The following is a 27,146-nucleotide window of genomic DNA, read 5'->3' as shown; positions in this document are numbered from 1 at the left end:
CGGAGGGTAGGGTGGGGGTCTCGGAGGGGGTGGGGGGGGGTGCTCGTATATAGCTGAGGCTCACATCAGCAGCAGCAGAAGCAGCAGGGAAGTCTCCTCCAAAGTTTCCTCTCTATGGACTAAAAGACTCCCTCTCATCAGGCCACATCTGTTGTTTTTGTTGTTGTTGCTTTTTCTTTCGATTTTCCGCTCACTGCTTTCTTTTGTTTGTTTGTTGTTGTTTGTTTACGCTGGCGAGATGCAGGCTCACTTGGCTTGTGTGCTACTGCTGCTGTGTTTCACCTGCAGTGGGCTCTGTGCCGGTAAGAATGCTTATGATTATTTAGGATGGAAGCTGTTTATTGATTATCGCACACACGAGGATGATCTCTGTGTGATTAAAATAAAAAAGTTCAAATGTTATGTTTGTATTATATGTCATTCGTTGGTGTACCTAATGAAGTGTCCAGTGAGCGAGCATAAGACACTTGATACACTTGAATGCGAAAATAAAAATCAATAATCAATAAACCAATTGGGATTTAAAATCTTTTATATTCAGTGCATTTTTTTAAATTAATGTGTGCTATTATAAACAAGTATTAAGAAACAAAGAAGATTCATAATTTGTACTTTTCACCTGAAAATGCTAATGGTTGGCCGAAACATCTAGCACTGTCATAAATCAAAAATGACATTATCATGTATAACATGTATAGTATATCAGTTATCACTGTAAATTGTTGTTGCATTGGAAATTGTTTTTGAATATACATTTAAATATATATATATATTTTTTTAATTCTGATATTATTGTGATTACTTTATTTATCATTACAGAACACAGATTCAATTAAATTCAATGTATCATAAACATTTTAAAATTCTTACCACTCTGACATGACAATTGTGATGATAATTATGTTAATTTTACGTTAGAAACACACTTAAATTTATACATCTCTGATACGTATATGTTTTCAAATATTATTTGTAACCTTATTTGTTGTGGTTGTACTACTACCACTAATAATAATAATAATAATAATAATACTAATTATTATTATTCATAATCATAATATTACAAACATATCAACACCTCTCTTATTTTTATACAGGCAAAATTTCTGATACCCATTTTTGATTCATGATTAGTTTATGACAATTAGGATTTTAACTTGACTTGATGATGATGATGATGATGATGATTATGTTTAATATCTAATGATAGTGATAAAAACTCATACGAAGAGCTTTCTGATACACATTTTTTAAATTTAATTTGCCGTTTAAAAAAATATTATTACTTATATTATTCCTATGACTAATAGGAATAATAATAATAATAATAATAATAATAATAATAACACCTCTTATGATTATTTTTTATTCTGAGGATAAAATAGTTGATATTTGTGTTGGATTTGATCAGATTTGGAAGGTGTGCCTAATGTTCTGGCCTGTGATTGTGTGTGTTGCACAATATTAATAACATACTGTTGTCGTCTTCTTCTTCCTCCTCTTCCTCCTCTTCAGATATGGAGCAGGAGCTGGGAGAGCAACTCCTCAGCAGCCTGTTTGCTTCCAAGGTACGACAACACACAAAATAAAAAGGGAAAAAAAGGAAAAAGCAAAGCAGCACTTTACTCTGTATTAATTATAAAGCACACGTAGAGAAACACTGACATCTGCTGGCCATACTGGGGCACTGAACCCTCTGCCCCAGGATGAAGTCCCAGCAGCATGAAAAAGTCTCAAGAAGACATGCCCAAAAACCTACAGGATGTCATCCATTTTATTTGATTTAAGTGGCCATTTTAGGCTTAATTTGTCCATTTCAAGGCATCCTTCACAGACAAACTTGTCATTTTGTGTGATTGCTTCCAAATGTAAGCGCGTACACTCATCATATGAGGACGGTAAATCCGATTTTTGTAATTGTGTGCAAGCGGATCATGGTGGCAAAGTTTGATGATCGCCATTGGTTCAGCAGTGCACTATAATTTTTTTTCTGCAAAATTCAGGCCCTGAAGCAGTTTTACTTACAGTAACAGCATGATTTTTGGTAGGCATGTTTTACTTCCGCGCCCACAAAAATCTTGATGTGAAAAAGCCAAAGAAGAATAAATACACTGTTGTGTACCAATTTTAGTTTTTCTAATTCATGTCAAGAGCGCTGCCGTTTTTTTTGTGTGCTAGTTAAATAAAATGTATTTGAATTTTTTTTTATTTGTTGATTAAATATTTGTTTTCTAAAATTAGAATTAAAATTAAAATTAGTTTAATAAATATACTTGTTACTTTTTGTTATTTGTTGAGTAAATCATTTTTACAATTAATTTATTGTACTTAATTTAGAAATAAAATAAACTATGTTTTACATAGTACATTTAACCTTTTTTTTTAATTTGACACAACTTGGTTAATTACTTACAATGAAATATATTATGAATAATACAATATAAAACTCAAAGTGATTATTATTTTAGTATTAAATTTCAATCTTTAATTTAATTTTATTTTTTTAAATCTGCAAATGTCTAAAACAGCTGAAACAGGCGAGCAAGCAGAGCGCCCCCTACTGGCGCCTATCGCTGGACAAGCTGTGCCGGCTGGCTGGCAGGCTGCAGCACGGGGAGGTGGAGGCGGAGGAGGAGGCGGCTTGGTGGAGGAGGAGTGGTGAGGAGGCTGAAGATGAGGAAGAGGAGGAGGAGGAGGAAGAGGAGGGCGAACAGCAGATGATGATGAGGGAGTGGAGCGACCAGAGGTTGGACGAACTCTACAGCCTGCAGCACATCTGCAGAGCGCTGCGGCGCAGTCGCCAGGGCAGGGTGAGTTAAAAGTCACTTAATTACTTTCCCGATTACTTAATTTTGAAAATAATGTAGCTACTTTCCTGATTACCTGATTTTAAAAGTAATTCGTTTACTTTCCCGATTGCTTGATTTTAAAGGTAACCAAAATACTTTCCTGAGTACTTGATATTAAAAGTAATGTAACTACTTTCCTGACTACTTGATTTAAAAAATAATGTTGTTACTTTCCTAATTATCTGATTTTAAAAGTAACTTCATTACTTTCCTGATTACCCTATTTTAAAAGTAACTTCATTACTTTCCTGATTTCTTGATTTTACAAGTAACTTCATTACTTTGCTGATAACTTTTCGGATCGCTTGATTTTAAAAGTAACTCAATTATTTTACTCGATTTTAAAAGAAACCAAATTAATTTATTGAGTACTTCATTTTACTGCCCCAGCAACAAAATGACTACCAGCGGTGCCAATATTTTATTAAAAGTGCATTTTTTCAACATTATTGTTTAATAATGAAGTTCTCATGAAAAATAGTTTTTTTTTTTTTTAACTCTAATAGTTGTTTTTATGAAAAAAACTAAACAGAACAAACAATGGCAATCTTTCTCAATTTTACTTATGATAAATAGGCAAATGTATTTAATAAACAAAAGACTGCCTTTTTTTTAACCTAGCATAGTTAACTGTCTATATACTATAAAAAAATCTATATACTGTATATATATATATATATATTTTTTTTTTTAAGTCATTATTTTCTATTATGATTTTTTTTAATAGTATATAGCTAGTATGTATATATATATAAAGTATATATACAGTATATATATATATATATTTATTTATTTATATATATATATATACAGTATATATATAACGCCACTAACAGCGCTCCTTCCTCCCAACAGCTACGCCAAGACTCCAGGGAGTACGCAGCAGGAAATGGCGGCGGCGACACGTCGCTCAAGCGCAAGTCCCCGTACATCCTCAAGAGGCAAGCCAGTCACGCAGCCAAGTCTCGGCGGCCGTACATCTTGAAACGGAGTGAAATTTACTAACCGGTTGGCGCCCCTTCCCTCCTGACGCCGTCCAGGGTCTCCACCGCCGCCGCCCCCTCGTATGCTGCGACCAACTTTTTCCCGCTCCTCTCGCCGAAATAAAAGTATCACATTAAAAGAGAAGCTATATTTCTTTATTGACACTTTACTTTGGTATGTTTGTGTACATTATTAAAGAGTCATGGTACAAAAGAACGTCTCATTTACTTTACCGGCGCACAAATACGGTGGCCCTCAAGACAAAAAAATAAATAATTAAGCTGTTTGGGATTTCTTTGATTTGGGTTCAACAAAGGAATGATGGAAGAGGCCAGTTGAATGATCAACAAAGGTTTGTCCCATGAATGCATGTTTGTTTTTTCCTTTGTCGTTTTTTTTCTTGACGACTCTCCAATCGTTTTCTCAGCTCTCTCATGGGGTTCCACAAGGTTCAATTTTAGGTCCCCTGCTTTTTCTCTTTGTATATATTAGGAAAACGTTGCTTTTCATTGCTATGCTGTTGACAGTTAGATTTATGTGCTACTAAAGGAGAATGTTGCTTTCTTCTTAAAACCTTTTTTTAATTACCGGTATGTCTGGAAAATAGAATTATGGATTAAAAAAAATATGCTTCTAAATTCACATAAAACATTTAAAAAAACAAAAGAGTAACTAGTGTTTTTTTTACCTTATTTTGGTGTATTTGTCATATTTTCTGTTTACAGTGGTTAACTTTTATTTTATTTTTAAACAAAAAATAAGACTGTCAGTTTAACGCATTAATCTAGATTAATTAATTAAAACATTTTGTGATGATATTTGCATTTTTTTTTTGTAGCTCAAAAAACACCACAGCTATTATCAGTTCATCTCATGCCATCCATACACCGAACCTCAGCTTGTGAAACTTTAGATTGAATTTTGTTCAGATTTTTATTATTATTATTTTTTTTTAACAAAATCGAAGTTTAGATTATCGTTTAAAATAATGCATGGCCTAATTGGTTTGTTGATGTACTAAAACGTTTTCTTTTGAATTTCCTTTATGAAGCACACTTCAACAATAAAAATTTAGATTTCAAATCTTCTCTTCTTGGTGTATTCAATAGATTAGTCATGCACTAACATTTTGTAATGTGCTAGAGTTCAAATTCTTTATTTGGGGACCTTTAGCAAATATGAGATTAAAATTGATTAATTATATTAATTAATTAAAAATCCTGTAATTAAGGACATTATATTTTTTAATCGGCTGACAGCACTAATATATATATATATATATATATATATAGATTTTTTTTAACCAAACTATGCAAAAATTAACCTTCTAAGGGCACATAGTGTCAAAAACATCAAAAGGTTTAGCTTTTTTCGCATAAATATATATGTACATTGAATATGGCATTTTTTTATGGCCAATAGTTATGCAAATGGCTGAATAACACATTTATTACAGTGTAATAACACATTTATAATGATGATGATGATGATAATCATGATCTAAAGGGGTGTCAGATGGCCTATGCAGCCAGCAGATGGCAGCGTTATCTAAGACATTCACTCCTGCCGTTCTCAAAGTATCTTTGGACTAAATGGCTTTAGACATCGTGAAGCAGCATACGGTTCATTGCCCAAGGTTATTCGTGTATACGCCATTCATGAATTGCACTCCAAGCAGCTTCCCATTTAGTATTTTGTGTGTGAGTTTGTGTACCGCTTGCCGCGCGTGTGCGCAGTACAACTGCTCATCCTTCTTGGCAGGGAACAAACTAGAAAGACGAGGACTGTTTTGTGGATACTATTGAGAGCTTCAGGCGCCACAAGTTCTTGACTTTCATTTGAAAGACATTTCGGAGGCGTCTTTGAAAAACCACAACGGAACATCACTTTTTTTGGGTCTTTTTTTCCAAGCCCAGAAAGTTAACTTTTCAAAGATCGAGTGTAAGTGTGAGTGTGTGTGTGTGTGTGTGTGTGTGTGCGTGCGTGCGTGCGTGCGTGCGTGCGTGCGTGCATGTGTGTCTACCGTCAAATAAAAAGCCAGAAGACAAAATCTCATATTGTGGACGTGTTGAACAAACCTTGGAAAAAGGGTAATGGAAGTCTCTCAGGTTGTCTGTTCTCGACACTGAATGTGTACGTACATGTTACGTCTCAAATGGTAATGCGTGTCCTTGCTTTGTTAATTAAGAAAAAAAAGGTGTGTGTGTGTGGGGGGGGGGGGGGGGTTAAATCAGCTTTTTTTTAGGAAAATGTGTCCAAACGTATTGTGTTATAGCTTTTAAGTAATCAAATGTTTCTTATTTATTTTTTAAAAGGTCATGGTGTTAAGAAAACAAATTATTGAAAATTGTGATTTAAAAAAATAAAATAAAGCTAATCGTCAAAAATTTCTGATGAATATTTTCAAAGAAAAAGTAATTTTTTTAGAAACTGGTTTTAATAATAAGAAAAAATAAAATTCTTCCAAAATGCACAACTTAATATTTGTACAATTCGAGTCATAAATGTTATATTGTATAATGTCATATTTCAATTTTTTTTCTAAAGAAAAACAAACTGCAATCACACAATTATATCACACAGACAAAAAAAAAACACTACTCCCTAAATTTCTATTAAATTTCTATATTTTGTTTGTCTTCATTTTGTCTAGTGTTTCTTCAAAATAAATCTATCAACATTTCATCAATTCCGCTACACCACTTTTTTTTCAGGTGGTCTTTTCAAAATGAATTTTTAACAATATAATCATGTAATGCCCTTGCACGTAGGAAAGGAGAGCCACAGTCATTGATGCACTACTGAGGTGTTTATTGAACGCCAGAAAACAGATTTCTGGAAAACCCATGTAAAGAGCTGCTGTTGGCCACAGCTCACTCCCAAACACTCACACACGGATTCACCGACATCCAATGGCACCCCAGCAGGCCCCGCCTCTTAAAGACACGTACATGTACAGACTCTACAATATGGCAAAAATATTTTGTTAACATTTTATGCTTGCTAATTTTTTGTTGCATTTTTTTTTGTGTCTCAAAAGTTTTTTTTTGGGGGGGGGGTTAAATAATTTTGAGTTTAAAACCAGCCTGGAGTCAAACAACAACGTAGTATCCGATCTCTATAAAATCCCACGTGATGAAGCAGGATTGACCGTCCTCACGAATGCAACTATTGTTCCTTCTCAAGTTTTCTTGGCGTGTCATCGTCCCATTGAGACGTTTTAGTGCCAACATCCAGCGCAGCTCGAAATGCCAGCTAAATGGGAAAAGCATCCCCCGCCAGATGTTGGAGCAAACTTTGTCATGGAGTCCAATAATTTGCCGGCGGGCGCGATTAGTCGTGTTGGATGCCTTTTCAGGGTCGCTCGAATCGTTCTGTTGATGGACATCTGTTGTGCCGAAAAGATAACACAAAGCACGTCATGCGATGATGGATTGCTTGGCGTAAGCAAATGAGGTTTTGTCTCTGTTGGGATGCAGCAGCAGTGTGGCAATCAACTTTTGCGCCCAACCCCCCAAAAAAAAATCATATATATGTTTTTTAAACTATACAAATTCATATTAAAAATAACTTTTCTCATAACAAACACAATACATTTTTCTTTAGAAAGTATGACTTTTTCTAAATATAATTTTTTTCTGAGAAAAAAATGGTCGTAAAATATTTTTGCCAAACCATACCTTTTTTCATCCAAAAATGTAAGTATATAAAATTCCGAAAAAGTCATATTTTAAAAATATTTTTCTGAAATAACTTTTCCACTCATGATTTTCCCATAATCTTTATATTTTATTTTTTGCAGAAATGTTTACTTTTTTTTAATTCTCCAATTTAAAAAAGTCTCTTGAAAAAAATATTTTCTAGTCTTAAGTGAATTGAAAATGTTCATTTTTCTTTAAAGAGATACTTCACTTATTTAATGATTTTCAGCAGTAAAAAAATATTTTGTCTATAATTAATTTGATATCTACATTATTTTTCACCTACATTTGAAAATGTGGTCGAGTGAAAATGATAATGAATATGAACATGTGATGAGGTGTTTAGGGGGCTCAGGTAACAACCAATCAGGCTCACCTGTTTTCTGGTTTGGTCATGTGACATTCGCAAGCTGAGCTGTGATTGGTCATTAACTGAACCCTGAGCACATGTGATGTTATTTCAGTCGACAGACAGCAAATTGTTTTTAAAAGTGCTAATTGTACATGAAAAATGATAAAATATCAAATTAATTATCGCCAAAATAACTTTACTGTCGAAAATGGCTAAATAAGTCAATGTGTATTCATTTATGAAAATGTGAATACACATTATGCAACAAGTACTAAGCGCGCCCCCTCCTCCATCGCAGGTGTCACCTCACTTGATTCCGTGCAAATCGCCGTTTACACACCGCAATGTGTTTGTAGGGACCAATGTAGCCTCTTCGACCTGGAAGACACGCGGCGCATCGACAGCATCGATGACACCGCCCCCTCAGTCAGACACCCCAGTTGTTGCTATGGCGACGTCACATTTTCCCGCTGGGCAGTGACAAGCAAAAAAGATAACCTAACCCAACCCTCTGACTTCTGAGTCTCCGCAACATGTGTAGCCGCACTAGCTAGCAGCTCGTTGCTAGCTAGCTAGCTAGCTGGTGCGGCCAAACTGTGACACGAAATTTGGAGATCCATTTTTCTTGTGCTTCATATATTGTATTGTTTGATTCAACTATTTATTTTATTCAATGTGGCCTGAGCGACCACAATAAACATACTTTTGACGGTGTTTAGCTACTGTATTTTAAATGTGCTACATAAATAAATACTTTAATCTCATTAAAAAAAAAAAAAAAATCTAGCTAGTTGAGTACCCGTGCCCTAACCCTAACCCAGATATAGATGTGAGTGTGTGATTTTGCTGGGAGGTTGCGCCTTAAGATGGTGTGATATTAAAACGTGCATTTATGTGACAGCAACATGGCCCGATGCACGCACACACACACACACACACCCCGCCAACAAAACACATATTTGCACAACGCGGAGGTCTCTGCTGGTATACGCCAGGCGCGTCCTGCTCCCCCAGCCAGATGGCTCGCTGCGTTCTAAACATGCATGTCAGTAATTGTGGCGACGAGTGGAAGATTGCATCTTTGCCTGCCTGCGCTAATTAAAATGACTCACTCGCCGTATTTCAGCCTTCCCCCCTTTGGACAATTGCAGGCTTTTGTCACACAAGAAGCTCTCCTAATCTTTCAGCATGATCTTTTTTGTGAAGTTGTGAACAAAATATTCTCCAATTATAGTAGCCCTTTAAAAAAAAGGTTGTATTTTTTGAAGAAATGTTGTTTTTAACCACACAGTCCAAAGGTTTAATCGCTCCAGAAAGGGTAGAAATATATTTCAGTATAAAATTTAAAAAATAATTCCCTGTAAAAAATCTGAATCATATAGTATAAAATACAAGATCATATTTTATTTAGAATAAAATTGGAAACTATTGTGCTCTTTTTTTTCTTTTCTTTTTTTACAGAAAAAATATATATCACAGGAATAAAAACAAAGCTGAAATTCATTGCATAAAAAAATTATATGCAAAGAATAATAATTTAATTAATAATTATTTATTTAAAAAAAATCCCTTTGAAAAATGTCTCTCCCTGAAAGTTGTGATTTTACAAGAATAGAGTCCTTGGAATTGTAGGAAAAGTTCACATTTGGTTGCAACTATTATTAACTATTATTATTATTATTATTATTATTATTATTTTAAAGATTTTTTTTTACTTCATTTCAAAATGTTACTTTAAGTCACAATTATATTTATTTTTATATTTATTATTTTATAGACAAATGTCCAGATGAAGGCTGAATACATTTCCCCCCCCCTAAATTTTAAGTAGTCATATTTTTTTCTCGAAATAACTCAGAATTTTTTTTCTGTTTTTAATAAGTAAATAAATAAATACATTTATTATTATTATATATTATATATTTAGTCATATTTGTTTTCTCTCGAAAAAGTCAGAAACATTTTCCTGTTTTTAATAAATAAATAAATAAATTTAATTAATTAATTAATTTTAAAAGAAATTAAAGTCATAAAAAATGCTTTTTAAATTTTTCAGAGAAAAGGGATAAAAATTTTAGGAAAAGATCAGATCTAGTTGCGATTTTTTAATTTTTATTTTTTTAGAAAAATGCCTAGCCAAGACAGAATTTATAATTTTTTCTGAAACAAAAACATTTTTCACCCCGAAACAATTTTTTTTAAATTTCGTTTTAAATTTTTACTTTAAGTCATACTTATTTATCTATTTTTATATTTTTTCATTTTTTTTTTACAATCAAATCAGTAATTGTGGCGAGGAATGTTTGTTTTCCTGTTTGCGATAATGAAGGCGAGTAAGTCACTTGCTGGCACTGTCATTGGTTTTTCATGTGCCTGCTGGCCGGAGACTGGCAGCGGTTTGTGGAACGAGCAACACGCGGGTGTCCGGCCGGGATGCTTCTGAGCAAAACGCTGCTGGGAGCCCAGAACGCACGCAGCACACGCTGACATTAATCTTTAATTAGAGCCTTTACAATGTCAGGCTACATGGCCGCCAGTGTATACACACACGCACACGCACGCACACACTGGTGCACACATCACGCACACACACATGAACACACACTCATTGGATGTGATAAAAGTCAAAGCCGTGTGCATCTGTCAAGGCTTTTCCTTGCGATCCACAGAGCATGCTGTACGAAATATGTGGAAGTGACTTGTTTTTCTTTCATATAATCCAGACTCATGTCCACAGAGGCTGTCAATTCCTTCTGGTGTGCACGCCTTGGCCACCAGGGGGCAGTCCAACACCTACGTACATGTCAAACATGAAGACCATCGCATCTTATCTTTTTTTCACAGAGGGTAAAGAATACATACCTGTGTGTGTATTCCTATATCTGCCAGCAAGTTGCAATATCGATGCTAGTTTGGTTTGCTCGTCTGTGGCATATATTGCTATGTGTTAGCATTCGGCTAGTGGACTTACATACATTTCCCCCCAGTTTTTATTGGTAATGTAATTTGTGTGGTGTAGTTTGGTCGATTTTTTTACTTGACTTGACTAAAAATTTTGAGATAAGCACTATCACAGATAGTGAACAATTCTTCAAAAAAAAAAGACTTTTGGACTCTTTTCACTATTAACTCATTCACTCCGAGCCATTCCCCTCCGTGAGCCGGCACCTTACCGTGGTGGAGGGTTTTTTGTGTCCCAATGATCCTTGGAGCTATGCTGTCTGGGGCTTTATGCCCCTGGCAGGGTCACCCATGACAAACAGGTCCTAGGTGAAGGAGTCCCATTGGGCCTTTTTGGCCTGTGGGACTTAATTATCGGAGGCAGCTGTCAGGTACCGGCTGGCCAGCTTCGGCGGTAACTGAGGCAAAAACTCGGGGGTGGGAGGGGTTCGTTGAGGCCATGGAAAACGACTTCCAGACGACTCTGAGGAAATTCTGGTCCACCATCCGGCGTCTCAGGAGAGGAAAGCACCATCAACACTGTATAGTGGAGATAGGGTGCTGCTGACCTCGACTTGCGACGTCGTGAGTCGGTGGGGAGAATACTTTGAAGACCTTAATTTCACCGACACATCTTCCTTTGAGGAAGTAGAGTTGGGGGACTCTGAGGTGGGGTCTCCTACCTCGGGGTTCAAAGCCACTGAGGTGGTTGGAAAGCTCCTCGGTGGCAGGGCCCCTAGGGTGGCTCTGGATGCTGTGGGGCTGTCGTGGTTGACACGCCTCTTCAACATCGCGTGGCCATCGATGACAGTGCCTCTGGATTGGCAGACCGGGGTGGTGGTCCCCCTTTTTAAGAAGGGGAACCGGAGGGTGTGTTCCAACTATAGAGGGATCACACTCCTCAGCCTCCCTGGTACGGTCTATTCAGGGGTGTTGGAGAGTCTCGGATTCAGGAAGAGCATACTCATCCACATACAAAATAAAAAAAATAAAAAAGGAGAGAGCAATGATGGTAACATGTCAATTCGGTAAAATTACCGAATGAACAATACTGAGCTCTCCAGGAAAAAAAAAAAAAAAATATATATATAGCTAAGTTTCATCATTATTCACAAACCTGTTGAAAACACTGGGGAAAAGAGTTTTTTTGCAACATGGCCCCGGCTGATCTCTTATACTCTGTTGCCACCTGCTGGCCGTTTTTGTGATAACTATCATTGTTTTAAGCGGCCTCTTTAGGTCAGAAACTGCATCAAAGCCTTCTGTATGCTCTAACATAAAAAAACAACATAAAAAACATATAAATAAATGTTTGGGAGTGGAGGGCAAAGTAATAAAAAAACGTATTTACACGTTTTGGGGTTTGAATTAGTTTTTATCTAACCTTCTAACCCCAATAGAACCTAATTTCAAAACCGTATACCAATCGTAATGTAACATTTTGCGTGAAACTACGCCTTGAAAGTCACCGTCATGCATTTTGTTGTCTAAGATTAACTCTCTAGAGAATTATTTTTTTTCCTTTGGCTGGAATAGATACACTTCTTTTTACACTTGGATGCTCAAATGTGCCTGAATGTCCTTGAGATTTGTCTTGTGTCCCGACCATTCCCAAGCGTGACCCTCTACCGTCCTTCAAAGTCAAGCGTAACCGAACGAGGATGTGTTTTCACTGTGACGCTCGGTCAGCTACTATGTGGTTGAAAAAAAAAGGAAAAAAACAACGGACATTATCATAATAATAATAATAACATGAAGAAGGCAAGCAGCAGCGAGCACGGAGGGCCCCACAGGAGATTGCGGGACAATCAATTGTCGCGGTTGCCATGGTTGTGCCGGCACACGAGAGGCCAAAGCCCGCCAGGCTTCCTTCTTCGCTTTGCCTTGTGATGCTCCCGCTTGTGGGGATGACATCTGCCCCCCCGCCGAGGCGTTTAAGTCAAAGCCGGCTGAAAAAAAAAAGCCGCCAATAGCAACCCTCCAACAAATGTCGGCTTTTGCTGCTGCAGCACACGCTGTTACATGTGCTCTGACAAGCACTACTGGACATCAATCGAAAGTATGAATGTAATTTGGCAAAAAAACAAAAACAAACAAAAAGACTTGTTTATTTGAGGAAGGCATTTATTTTTACTAGGTCAACTCCCAAAGCATTTTGATAAAAAAAAACCTGTATCCATCTGAAATTTTGGGGGAAAGGGGCGGGGGAGGGGTACTTGCCGAGTGTTTTTATTTAGTGGAGGCATATATTTAATTACGCTCCCTCCCTAAGCATTAACAATAAAGATAATTGTAATTCAAATTCTAATTAAACAACAAAACTATTGATTTTCTCTATATAGCCATTTAAATTTTGTTGACTAAGGAGAAGCGTTATTTATTTATTTTAATTTTTTAATCCCTTTGATGAATTTGCACCAATCCACCCCCCAAATGGTTTTCATGAAATTGTTGTTTTTTGTTTTTGTTAAAAAAACAAACAAAAAAACAATATGCTGGCACTCATTTAAAATTTGTCAAAAATGTATATATTGAAGGCATTTATTTAAAAGATGGGTTTATATATATAGCCAAAATTACCAACTTATTACAAATTAAATATATTATTATTAGTAGTATTATTATAATAGGGCACGGACTGTTTGGGTTTCCCCAAACGAGGACATTTGAGGGGGGAAAATTAAGTCAAATAAACGCCAGCCTCAAATAAATGCTTTCTCCAAATCCATTTGGTCCAATATAAAATGCAGAAAGGGCTAATAAGTTGTTTTTTTCCCTAAAGAAAATGAGTTTGGAAGGGGTTAATAAAGTTAGATTCCTCCTTCAAATAAACTCTTCCTCCAAGTCAATTTTTTAGCAAATTTAAATGAAAGTAGCAAGCCAATTTACATGATCGTTTTAAAATGAAGGCAACCAATGGGATGGTACTTATTTAAAGATAAAGCCCTCCCTCAAATAAACACACCTTTATAGTGACTTAGTTTTCATAAATGAGGACACTTCAGCATCATTTAAAAAGAAAGGTTGTATTTTTAGCCAAAACATGAAAATGTCATGTGACAGCTTTCATCCAATCAGCTTTGTAGGTTATTTTGGAGTGGTTTTTTGTTCCTTTCCCTCATGGAATTGTCACAGCAACCATCTGTTGTGTCGGCTTGGCAGACTGCGAAAGGAAACGTGTTCCAAATGTGGGATGAAAGATGAGAACGGAGCGCGAGGAGCATTTAAAGTTAGTCAAAGTGGAGGCGTTCCATGTGGCACCTGGTGGCGTGCAGCAGAGAGCTCCGCCAAGGCTGCACAACCAGACAGCAAAGCAGCACCACCTTGTACTAAATGCAGAAATGGAAATTTGGTGACAAACTCTTTGGGCCTCACTCATAGTTACAAAATATTTAAAGATATGGAAAGTATATGGGTCTTGAAATTGAGATATGACAAATATGGTTAGTCAAAAAAAAGAAAAAAATGTACCTTTGTTATGACAGAAATGGGGTAAAATACAATCATCACTGAAAACTAAATATTTGGGAACAGCTTTCTATCTATCTATCTATCTATCTATCTATCTATCTATCTATCTATCTATCTATCTATCTATCTATCTATCTATCTATCCACCTAGCTAAATAGCCACCTAGCTAAATAGCTAGCTAGCGAGCTAACTATGTGCTAATTCAGTGGTTCTCAATCTATTTGGCTTTGACAGTTACAATTACCAGCCCTGATAGTCATTGCCATGCATTAAAATAAAATAGCTGTGCTAGCAATACTAAGATAGCATTAGCACTGTAAACAAGGCAGCCAAGGTAGCAACGGCTGCAACATTATTCGTTACACAATTTTTTTTCAGTTTCAAAACTTAATTTTTGGAATCTAGCTTACAATCAATTACAAATCCAAAAGAGGTGACAAACAAACAAACAAACAAACATGCCGGTCGGGCATAAATGTTGCTAGTTGAGGCCTAGGGTTAATCCTCTGAGCTGCCTGAGGTCGTGTCGCTGTGCCTCTTTTTGCTAGTCTTACACACTGTTTTTAGTACACAGGGGATGAGTGCTGATTTGTATTTTTCAGAGGCTGATATAGCTTTAGGAAAGCTCCTGGAGCGCAAGCTAGCAGGTCAGCATGAGGCTACGGGCGGGTTCTGGTGAAGGATTCTAATACGACTGACTTTATTCTCTAAAAAAAAAAAAAAAAACACCCGGTTCTTATAGTATCTTTTTCCTTAGAAAACATAACTCTTTTCCCTGAATAATCATCTTTTCTTTTTTAATTGCCATAATAATCCTTCCTTCTGGTACGATTATGACTCTCCAAAAAGGTCACAAGATGTCAACGCAATCTTCTTTGGTGGATATCTAATTTGCATTGATTCAGACAGGTGCGCTTGCTGTTACCCGCACCAGTGGAACACGATGTTCTTGCATTTACTAAACATGAGGAGTTGAGATAAGAGGAAGACTTCTCGGGGGCGCTCGCCTCCAAATGGCTCGGCCCTTCGGCGAACGACGCTTTTTGAGCGCTGCCAAATGCTATGTCTCGCAAAAAAGCGTGCAACGATACCCCCCCCCCCCCACGCTTACCCCCCCGTCTCCCCCATTTGGGTTTCAATGTCACCAGTGAATGTGTTTCGCCTCTGGGGGGGGGGCTTCTCGCGTCCAGCTGGTGACGGCGACAATTACCAAAGTCTTACGGCGGTCGTCTCCGAGGAGCCTCGACTGCTTTCAAGTCCGTCTCCGAGCAGGTTGTGTGTCTGGAGGCCGGCAGCTGTCACAACAAACGCTGCGCACGCAAAACATGAGCAGCAAATGGAAAATGTTAGGATGCAACGCCGAGTCTCCGGAGACCAGGAACAGATCATGTAACGTGACGGGAATGCAAAGGATTCCCATGGATGTTTTGGTAGTGTTGTGCTACTCAGAACTACAAACAATCTAACACATCTTTTCTATACAATTCTACAAAGTGTGGCTCCCTCTAGTGGTGGGCCAAAGAATCACTGAATGAAATGTTCAAACTCAGAATAAATGCTACAGTGATGGCTGTGTGTTCGAGAATATTTTTCTCGGGCTAAAGCCGTCCCAGCAGCGGGAATATTTGGCTGGCTAACGGCTCACTGTTGGCCTCTCGCGCACGTGCTAGCTTAGCGCTAGCTAGGACGTGGCTTGTATGGATTTAAAATGGGATGAAAGAGGGAAAAAAACATATTGGTTTTGCTGCTGGCCAGGGTCTCATGGAGGTTAAAGTAAGTTATTTTAAACAAAAAAGAAAAACCTTTCTAAGGGGTGATGTACTGCCAACAACAGGCCAGCGTAGGCTACATTTCAATACTTTTTAATGAGATAAGTGAATATAGCTTTATAAATGTATGATGAAGATCCCGGCTTTTCTAGCAAGAAGGCTATTTTTTTGCTTAACTATAGAATGTATTTTTCGAAGAAATTATGATTATCAAATAATTTTTATTTTTTTTTTTTTTAAGAAAAAAAATATTTTAATTCCAGTAAGATGACAGAATTCCTCCCCCCCTATATAAATATGATTTTATTGTCAAAAAACTACTTTAGCCTTGTAAGATTTTCTCTCTCAGAAAATACAACTTAATTCCCAAACTAATCCTTCCTTCTGGTAGGATTACGACTCAAAAAATGCGGGACTGGATAACCCCAGACGATTAAAACAGATGAAATCAAATCAAATGAGATTTCCTGCAAATAATAAAGAACCATTTGCCAACTTTTTACATATACATCAGCCCTGCAAGTGACACGGGACTAAGCGGCACCCGGCGGGCTTTGCTTTTGACATTTTGCTTGGTGTTAGCGCCTCACTGCAGTTCAAATGTCACCCAGTCATATTTTTACTTTCATTTTTTTGAGGGTGTTTTTTAAGGGCCATTTGTAACACCTTTTGACAGGACCGTAAGCTTCAAGGGACATTTACTTGTGTGAAATGAAACACAGGGGGATTTTTTTTTATATACAGTAGTCACAACGCCACATTCCCCCCCTTATATTTTGTTGGCCCAAATTGATTAAATCAATTTTTTCCCCCCTCAAAATTCAAAAAGCCTTAAAAGTGAAGCCCTAGACTTTTAGTTAAAATAATATGGCTCATAAATTAAAAATATATATTTTTTGATGTTGCTATTAAGCAGTTATGTGTGTTCAATTTTGAGGTTAAAAAAAACATTTTGAATACTGACTGGTTGCACTTTATAAAGAGGATTTATTTTATTATTATTTCAATTTATTTAAATGTTCAAAAATTCCGGAAATTATTTTATGTTCATAATATTAAGGTCTGCCATTTGTAGAATTTTGAATCCAAAATAAATGTAAAAAATATTAGAATAAGAATGGAGCACTGTGAATACTTTCAACTTAGATGTACTACATGTGATTTTGTAGTTTTTTTTTTTTTTTTATAAAATTGCAACAACAAAAAATTTAAACAATGTATGTTGAATTTTGAAGGGAAATAAAGACATTTTTTAATTTTGGAATCAGTCTGTAACAAGAAAATATGGAAATTGGAAAGCTGAATTTTTTTTGAGTGCATTGTATAACTATTATATGGTTTGCAATTTATTTTCTTTTTAAAGTGTTTTCATATTGCCATTAATCTGTGTTGTATGCAGAAAAAACAAACAAACAAATTTGACAGGGAAAACAAAATTCAATTTTAGAATAATGGAGCACTGTGAATACTTAACGGGGGCATTGTCTACACAGGTACGATATTCAGTATAGTTGTCAAGGTATGACAGTACATCTGATGTGTGAGTCCCTCATGCAAATCAAAACAAAGAGCCAGTGTGTGTCCCCCCCAGCGTTCATTATGGGTGCTCTTGAGAAGGAGAAAAAAAAAGAATCATATCATGAATATTGAAATGAATAATGCATGTTCTTAGCTGGCGGCTAAACGTTCCTTTCAGGATGCTTCAACCAGCTGCAAATGTCACAAACGTATTTTTTTGGGACTGTGTAAAGTTCAACTTTGATGTCAAAAAGAACCCAAACATGACACAGGGCATTCATGGGTTTAATCCGTCTCCTGTTTGCAACACAACATCATCATACAAGGTGTGGATAGCATAGAAGTACAAAAATAGAGGCGGCATCTTACAGTACAGCAGAAACCAGAAGGACAGAAGTCAAGACAAAAAAATGATATGTCGTCGGTTTCTACGGGAACACGGGCCGGGAAAAGATTTCACAATCACTTCATGCACGTGTTACATGCGTCACATGACCAACATCGTGACTCCAGACTGCCACCTAAGATCACGTCAGGCTCGGGCCATTTCGGTTCTTTCCAGAGTTTGTCTGATTGCTACCACATTTGAAGCTAGTCTCCCTTGGCAACATGGAATTTGTTGTGGATGTCTACCATGAGTCGATCCACAAAAAAGTCTCACGAAGCCATGCCTGAAAAGATATGGGAGGTCTGCCATTTTGTTTTCAAGTGGCCATTTTGGAGACTTTTTTTGTCATTTCCACAAGTCTTTCAAAAACAAACAAGTCGCCATTGGTTTGGTTGTGAACCCGAGATATAAAATCCAGCCGTCAACGACAGTTAGCAACATGAAATTTGGTTGGCGAGTTGACTCAAAACTGTCACCGAAAGTCATCCATTTTAGTTTGAAGCGGCCATTTTAGTGTGACTTCTAAGGGACCTAAACATACTTAACCCCTAGGCGTTATTGTGACCATTTTTTGGCTTTTTGTTGGTTCTGACCAAGCCATTTCAAAATAAAATACTGCCCACGGGTTAAGTGATTTTCTGTGATTGACAAAATTTGAAGTACGTAGCCGGTGGTTATACTATATCACAAAGGCCTTGAGTTTTTTGTAATAGCGTGTGGGTGGAGCATGGTAGCGAAATTTCATGACTCGCCATTGGTTTAAGAGGAATTTTGCCAAATCCAACCCCTGGAGCCATTTCCACTTAGCAACATGAAATTTGCCAGACGTGTCTATCATGAGTAGACCCACAAAAAGTCTCAAGAAGCCATGCCTGAGAAGACATGGGAAGTCATCCATTTTGTTTTGAAGCAGCCATTTTAGGGCCATTTCCGAGAGATTTTGTTAAGACTTATAGAGATTTAGTTTGCATTAGAATGATTTTGATACTTAATCAAGAGAATTTTTAGCTTCATCATTGTGTGTGAGAAGTTTGATGGCTTGCCATTGGTTCAGTATCCACAATCTTCCGAAAAATTCGTACCATGAAGCTAGTCTCACTTAGCATGAAATTTCATAAGCATGCCTATCATGAGTCGACGCACAAAACACTCTCAAGTTGTCATACTTGAAAAGAGATGGGAAGACTGTTGTTTTGTTTTGAATTGGCTTTTTAAAGGTCGTTTTGTGTCATAAAAGAGAATTTACCGCAGGAAAATTGTGCTGCTGAGCTTGAAAAAAAAAAAGAAAAGAAAAGCGCAGCACTGCTGGCTCATTCTTCACTGAGCAATCTCATCTCCAGTCGAAAAAACAAACAATGTTCTCCTGTCAGCCACTTTGACACAACACGGAGCAGACGCGGCGACACAAGTGTGGGGGGACGCTTTCAAAGTGAATTTCCAAAGTGCCAAGCACCTCAAGATGGCGCTCCTCCTGGTGGCTTAGCGATGAGGGAGCTCATTAAGGGCCAAACGGGGACAAGGCCTGCCGGGAATCCCACAGCGACACTTTGCCGCCTTGTTATCCGTCTTGAAAGGCTGCGAAAGACACAATTACCTCAAGTAATTGGACAACGTTCTCAAGGACGGCCTGTTGTACTACACTTCCGCATAACTACTACAGCCCGACCCTTTTAATTGTAAGATGTATACGGAGATGCTTAGGTTCAATGTAATACCTTGGAATAAAACTCAATACCTTTGCAAATCCAATTGAATTGCTTTTGATTGCTTTTTGGGGGGACTCAAGGTCGACATGCCCAACAATTATTTTAAGACTGTATTCAAGTGAAAATTGGTAAATAGACATTTTATTCAATGAAAAAGAGGACTTGAAAGTTAGAAAAAATTAATTAACCCCCGACACAAGTTGAAATTGGGTGGACATGTCTGTCCTATCAAGTTGCATGAAAACGTCTCACGGACTCGCGCTTGAAATTGAGCTGAGAGTCAACCATTTTGGTTTGAAGCAGCCATTTTGTGGCAAATGCCTTGAAAAAGGGGTCTGGAAAGTTAAAAAAGAAAAAAAAAACTACACCAGTTTCACCAAGCAAGAGTCAAATTTGGGTGGACAGGTGATGTGGACGGATGAAAAAGACTTAAAGACCTGTACAAACTAAGCAGAAAGTTGACCATTTTGGGGTGAATGCCATTAAAGGGGAAGTCAACCTTAAATATATCTTGACAATAATATGTGACCTCAGTCGTCCTAAACATGACATTCTGATTAATATTACATGTGTGGAATATGAGTTATGAAGCAAAATCCAGCCATTTTGATCCATCCTAGGGGGCAGCCATTTTGCCACTTGTTGTCGAATGAAGATGACATCACAGTTGCTCAGGGCTGAGGCAACGACCAATCAAAGCCCAGCTGAGCAACTGTGATGTCATCTTCATTCGACAGCAAGTGGCAAAATGGCCGCCTTCTGATATTGATAAAAATGGCTGGATTTTTCTGCTTAACTCCATTATATATATTCTACTAACACAATATTAACCAGATGACCTTATTTAGACTACTGAGGCTGCATAACACATATTATTGTCAATACTTTTTTTGGGGTTGACTCCTTTAAAAAAAACAAAAATCTATAAAAACTGACACCAATTTTGGCAATCTCCAATAAACTGGGCTTGTAACTTTGATTAGCTTTAATAAGGGACTTTGCTCATATGAGTCGATATCCTCTACAGGTGGGTGAGGCTAAATGGCCAAACTATTGTGGGTGGAACACCGATTGTCAAACCAAAGTACTTGGCGCTGGATGCGCTTTTCTTGCTTTTACAACAGGTGCTGTAATACATTTGTTACAAAAACAACAACAACCTCACATTTAATAGTTAATTTCAGTACATTTTCATCTTCCTGTTTTCGCTCATGCCCGTCGGTTTTGCTTGCTATCAGTTTACTGTATGAGAACAACCGACGTTGGCTTGAATCTCATGTTTACCTGTTTTTTGATGTTTTACCAGAGGTGGCACAGTATAAAGACGTAGACCGCTAGACTGGTTTTGTCAGACAAACCTGTGTAGCGTTTCATAAAGGCAGGTTTCACAAACCTCCGTCTCTGTTTCAAAACACGCACTGATTGATGGCGACAGTCTAAAGTGTATCAACGCCGATCTTCAAACCGCACTATGATCACTTTGTGCTCCTCTTTCCACTCTACGTTACGGTCACGCTAACAAACACGAGGACCAGGAAGATGATCCGAAACTTGCCGTTATAAAAAAACAAAAAAAACAGTAGCAATCCAAATCAATAAATACGTACAAAACGCTTACGTTGGAGTGGAAATATGTACATTTATAATAGAAATAGTTGACTACGATGTACTAAGAGTCCGCACGCCCTCATTGGCTGGGCGGAGGTGTCGTCCATAAACTTATACTTCTGATTATTAGCCACTCCTTCTGACCAGCTGTCACTACGATACGCACACACTCCACTTCAAAGCTGATCTTGTGGTCTACGTCCCGGACTTCGATGTTGCCGTTCTTAAACTCCCCCAAGGTGATGTACGAGGAACACTGCTTTCCCTTCTTGGTGCCCACCAGTTTCTCGCCGACTTCCAGAGCTCCGCGGTGGAGGATGTCGTTCTGTCTGTCGTCGGATCCTGTGGCGATCTTGATCTTGCTGATCTTGGCCGACTTGTTGAAGACCACCACGAAGAAGTCCCCGGTGGACGGGGGCTTTCCCCAGAAGTACTCGTCCACGGCGCTGTAGGCCTTGGCGGCGTCGTAGTTCTCGAAGACGTCGATGTTGGTGTAAAGGCGTGCCGGCGGGTTGTCGGGAATGTCCACCGCGTCCTCCTCAAAGTCGTCATCCTTCAGCTTGTTCTCGGCTCCCTTGTAGGACGAGTAGTAGCCCATGTGCTGGAAGAGCGACGGCTTGAAGCGAATCACGTCCTTTTGGGCCAGCAGGCCTCGGAAGTGGATGAGCAGCCAATCGCACGGCATCTCCTGGTAGAACATGAGCAGGAAGTGCGCCAGGCGCGGCAGATCCCGCGCGTGGTACAACTTCCCGATGTAGCCCAGCTTGGAGAACTCCAACATCACCCAGTAGGATCCATCCCGGGATGCTATCACCTTCTTCAGCGCCGTCAGAAAGTTACGAGAGCAGCGCACGTCGTCCTCCAGCATCATGTAGAAGTCGGACAGGTTGGTGCAGAAGTTGAGCAGGAAGGCGTAGTCCACGTTCTGCTTGGAGCGGAAGCGAACCCGGTCCTCTGGGTCGTTGTAGTTCCTCTTCAGGCCGTCCAAGGATGGGTAGTACTCCTCGGGAGCCTGGATCACCAGCAGGCGGCCGGCGATGATGTGGTGCGAGAACTTGCGGAGGATTTCCTGCAGCAGGTTCTCGCACCACAGAGAGTCGAAGTCGGCCAGGTGGACCACCACCACGATCTCCTTCAGTTCTTCGTAGCTGGACTGGTCAAAGATGGACTTGATGGTCTCCAGAAGGTAGTTCCCTCGCTTCCTTTTCACCGACGAAAGCCCGATGGTCAAATACTCTGATGATGACAAGGGACACATAGGAAAGGGACAGTCAGGTAAATCTGGTCCTACACAGAACAATTGGTCCAATGATGACAAAGAGCAACACGTGCCAGTCATGTTTTGTGAAGACTTCTGAAGAGCTAGACTGGGCAGTAAGGTAGTTATGAAAAAAAACATCTAGTTAATGAGACCTGCTTTTCAATCCTGGATCCAAATTCTTTTAAACAAAACATTGGACATACTCTTGCGGTTGAGCGGCGTCCCGGCCAGATAGCGGTACGTGACGTTGATGGATCCCGAGAAGTTACTGAGGTCTCGGAAAGTGTGCACGTATCGCTCTGCGCTCGGGGGGTGGGCCGACGTCTCCCTGAGCTGCCTCTTATCTTCTTCCTGGAAGACAAGGTGGAGCATTTGATGCTATTAAGGACTCAGATTCACACACACAAACACACACAGAAGGTCTTACTAACCAGCACATATCCGTCTTCAATGTAAAGGTTGAGGAAGAGGAGGAACGTGATGAGGAAGCCAAGGAAGGGGATGGCCGAGCGCTTCCTCAGACACCTCATCTTGTCTAGGGACTTCCACAGCAGCCTCATGGTCAGCTCACCTGCAGAGCACACGTCACAAGATTCGGAATCATTTGATTCTGATTCCGATATTGCCCATGTGCGGTAGAATCAGAATCAGATTCTGAATCAGATGATCCTGAATCATCTGATTGCGATTCTGATAGGGAGCGGCAGGTCCCGTGCGTGGCAGGATCAGAATCATCAAATTCCGAATCATCTGATTCTGATACGGCATGGCAGGTCCCGTGCGTGGTAGAATCAAAATCAGATTGTGAATCTTCTGATTCTAATTCTGATCAGAATCATCTGATTCTCAGTCATCTGATTGTGATTCTGATATGGCCCGGCAGTTCCCATGCATGGTAGAATCAGATTTAGAATCGTCATATTCTGAATCATTTGATTCTGTTTCGAATACGGCCCTCTTCGTTCTTTAATCTGACCCACAGAGCAATTACATCATCAAGAGTCTTGTAATATTTGGGCTCTTTAAAATGCAATTCTTCTTTTTATAAATAAATGTTTCCTTCATTTAGTGACCATTCTTGGTTGGTTGGTTGGTCTGTTAGTAAAATAATCAATGATTTGGTTGGTTAGCTTGTTCGTTTATTAGTTGGTTGATCAGGTTCTATTTTAGCTCATATTTAGTTTTATTTCTTTCCTCTGTTAGTTGGTTAGTTCATTGGTTGCTTGGTTTGTTTCCATGGTTTGGGTTGGTAAGTTAGTTTCCATATTTATTGGCTAATTCATTTACTTTTGGCTGGTTAGTGAGTTAGCTCATTAGTTATTTGGCGAGCTAGTTAACTTGGAAATTTCTCAGAATTTTGCAATACAGATCGATAGACCCGTCTGTCATTACACATTCCTGGAATAGATAGAAGAACTAATTATTATTTTTTAACAAATAGGTCAAGACCAGACCAATTAAGTGAAAAAGAATGTCCCATTTCCCATTATTGAACAGCCTCCGTCCATAATAACCACAATTATAACTTCCCCTCAGTGCTAATCAGCGGGCACGTCCTTGGTGTGTGTCACGATGATGATGGAAACAACACAACGCAACACGAGGCTCATGTGGATTATGCGGCTTATGTGGATAACTGCTGTAGCGTGGCAGATAGATGCCCAGGTGTTGCCATAGCAACCATCTTCTTTCCTCCTACCCAGAAACTCAGCTGACTGACAAGTCCGCACGTCCCTCTTATATTCCAGGAACGGGGGAATAGCTATAAATTCCCAAGATGCATTAACCGTGTGTGTGTCTGTGCGTGTGTTTGTGTTCATTCGAGTGGCAGCAATCCAGCCTGCCAAATGGACTAAAGTGTCTTTTAATGGTTGCAACCCACTGGCAGGCACACTGGCTGGGATGTCAGCGTCGCCATTTTCTCAGGACGCTGCACACTTTCAGCAGCAGGCAGTTAAGCATGTGTGTGTGTGTGTGTGTGTGTGTGTGTGTGTGTAACCTCGTGTCAAGTGGAGCACGTAAGCCACAGATTTGCCTCTCAGGTGGCCCATTCACACTCTATAGTCTGTCCATTGAATATGAGGTGAGAGCTTGCCTTTTAGTGCACGGTTGGTCTGTAAGTTGCTTGTTTGCTTTGGTAGTTAGTTATAAAGCGAGTTATTAAGTGAGTCAGTTGGTCAGTCACTTACTTGATTCCTTGCTTTGCTCATTTGTTAGTCAAAGCTAAGCACTCAATGTGCTTCACAAGTTCACATGGTTACAAAACAACATGTATCGATATCTTTTTAAGGTAAATTACAGCAATCAAAGGAAAAAAATAATTTAAGACATTTAAAAAATCGGAACAATTGAAACAAAGTGGGAAAATGTACTGTGGTCTGACGAGTCCACATTGCAGACTGTTTTTGGAAATTGTACAGTAGACGTTGTGTCCTCCGAGCTAAAGAGGAAATAGACAATCCAGGTTGTAATCAGTACTAAAGCCAACATCTGTGATGGTATCCGGGGGTAACTTGCACATCTGTGAAGACACCATTCATGTTGAAAGGTACATACGAGCTTTGGAGCAACAACCAAGCAAGGTCTTGTTCAGGCACGTCCCTGCTTATTCCGGCGAAGAGAGTGCGAGTACTCGACTGGCCTGCCTGCCAGCAGTCCAGACCTGCCTGCCATCAAAATGTGTGGCACATTATGAACCACAAACTACAACAACGGGGGACCCCGGACTGCTAATCAACTGATGTTCTACCAAATCAAGAATCCAATTGATTTGGAACGGTAACCTAGAAGACTGTGGTCAAACGTCAGATTGCAAGCTACTTTCCTAGGTGCATTATATACGACCTCAATCTTGTTCAGCGTATTGCAATTGAAAGCTATATAACAGCATCAGTGCATTTATATCAGCTTCCTAGCAGCTGTTGACACTTTTTCCCTTGCTGTTGAAAAGAGATGGCCTTGTGTCACACGTCTTGTTTTCGACTTTCTATTACCTCACTAAAACAAATAGAGAATATCCTTGCAAGCTGACTTTGAATGTGTTGCCAATAATACCCGAGCCAACACACACACACACACACACACACTGAAGGTGAAGGACAATCACAGCCTGCAGCTCAACGAAAGGGTCTGTCGTTGGCTGCTTCTCGATGGGAGACACCTTGATCAGTTGCATGGAGCGCAATTACAATGACTCGTTCAAGCACAGTGACATCATGTGCTGCGTTCAGGGACACAAAGGAAAACATTATTAGCATAATTTGGAAATTGGTTAGTAACTTAATTACCCAATTGGATAGGTAGTTGCTTAGTTAGTGGTTAGCCAGTTTGTTGGTTCTTTAGTTGGTTGGTTATTCAATTATTCAGTTCCTTAGTTAGTTGGTTTCATAGTTGGTTACTTCGAGGGTTCGTTAGTTGGTTAGGCGGTTTTGTTTTGGTTGGTTTCTTAATTTTTGTTTTGTTAAGTTAAGTTTGTGTGTGAAAAACAACTAAATTCATTTGCTCCCAACAACATATAAAAAAAGTTCTATTTTAAATAATGCCAGATATCCAGAAGGCTTTGATGCAGCCTCTGGCCTGAAGAGGTGGCTTAAAGCAATGGTAGTTATTACAAAAAAAATGCCTTGCAGGTGGCAACAGAGTATTAGAGATCAACCAGGGCCATGTTGCAACAAGCTCTTTTTTCCCAGTGTTTTCAACAGGTTTGTGAATAATGATGAAACTTAGCTATATTCTAATGCTAACTACTGCAAAACAGAAACAGATACAAATATCATTTTTTCTTGATGAAAAAAAAAGACTCTAATCTTTCTTTTGGTAGGTTCCATGTTTTTTATAGCAATAGAACACAATATTCTGTGGGCCTTGCAAAATCAGTAAAAAATCCAGTAAAACAGTCAGGAGCGAAGTTGGTTGCTTCAGTGAAAATGGCTGGGAGTGAATGCGTTTACTCCCTAATTATTTTGTTTATTTTGAGCCGCCGGATAAAAGGAGTGTTACGAAAGACAAGGCGCTAACTTAAACGTCCGCATTAAGCGCTTGAAAGTCAGACGTTGACATTTTACAAGTGAAAAGTTGTCCTGCGGGAGCACTTTGAACTGGAGCCACACGACAGAGTCACTTTGGAAATCAAAAAGTCTCTCCGACACTTTCCCGATTACATCATGTTTACGTTTCGATTCGGGCAATTTTGAAAAGCTTTGTTGGCGCGCCGGGAGGAAACGGGCCAGGCGTTAATACAAACGGGCGGCAGCGGCGACGGCAATTCTCCCGCATTTCATCTTATCTGTTTTCCATTATTTCCCCCGGGGCCTCCTGCACCTCACAGATACCCGCTTCCGGCGCCAATAATCAATTAAGCGGGCAGATTTGCTGGGCTTCAGCAGTCGCTTTGTGTCAGCACGTCAGCTTTCCATGGATTTCTCCTCCTTGATGAGAGACGCCAGCGCTTTTTATTGATAAGAGAAACGCGGCGCAGGCAGGGGAAGAATAATCAGTGCCTTTCATTACCGAACGGCTGTTTGGTTAATCATTGAAATTGGTCAAAGAATCGAGCTTCTTACAGGCTGACGCACAAAAGAAGGAAGTGTGTGCACACT

At 39.0% G+C, this 27,146-nt stretch overlaps 2 protein-coding genes across 10 annotated transcripts in view; one reads left to right on the top strand and one right to left on the bottom strand.

The window, feature by feature from the left end:
- The window catches only part of nts (neurotensin), a 32,381-nt gene extending 28,246 nt beyond the window's left edge, over window positions 1-4,135 (top strand). For 2 of the 3 annotated variants that reach the window (XM_077569557.1, XM_077569559.1), the window contains exons 4-7: window positions 245-302; window positions 1,516-1,568; window positions 2,529-2,810; window positions 3,705-4,135. In XM_077569557.1, coding sequence (XP_077425683.1) covers window positions 1,518-1,568; window positions 2,529-2,810; window positions 3,705-3,854 — 483 coding nt within the window. In that variant the 5' untranslated portion in view covers window positions 245-302; window positions 1,516-1,517 and the 3' untranslated portion in view covers window positions 3,855-4,135. Of the gene's footprint in view, window positions 1-92; window positions 303-1,515; window positions 1,569-2,528; window positions 2,811-3,704 lie in introns of those variants that run through there. The other variant, XM_077569556.1, reaches the window with a different exon arrangement.
- Window positions 4,136-20,437: 16,302 nt separating this feature from the next.
- Window positions 20,438-27,146, bottom strand: part of mgat4c (mgat4 family member C) — an 87,820-nt gene continuing 81,111 nt past the window's right edge. For all 7 annotated transcript variants that reach the window (XM_077569598.1, XM_077569595.1, XM_077569596.1 and 4 more), the window contains 3 exons: window positions 22,980-23,119; window positions 22,752-22,899; window positions 20,438-22,523 (listed from right to left, as the gene is read on the bottom strand). In XM_077569598.1, the coding sequence (XP_077425724.1) occupies window positions 21,367-22,523; window positions 22,752-22,899; window positions 22,980-23,108 (1,434 nt within the window). In that variant the 5' untranslated portion in view covers window positions 23,109-23,119 and the 3' untranslated portion in view covers window positions 20,438-21,366. The remainder of the gene's footprint in view (window positions 22,524-22,751; window positions 22,900-22,979; window positions 23,120-27,146) is intronic.

Source organism: Vanacampus margaritifer, chromosome 6 (genome assembly GCF_051991255.1).
Source record: "Vanacampus margaritifer isolate UIUO_Vmar chromosome 6, RoL_Vmar_1.0, whole genome shotgun sequence".
In the NCBI taxonomy this organism is placed as follows: Eukaryota; Metazoa; Chordata; class Actinopteri; order Syngnathiformes; family Syngnathidae; genus Vanacampus; species Vanacampus margaritifer.
Note: the sequence above shows the minus strand (reverse complement) of the source record. Positions and strands in the feature narration are given on the sequence as shown.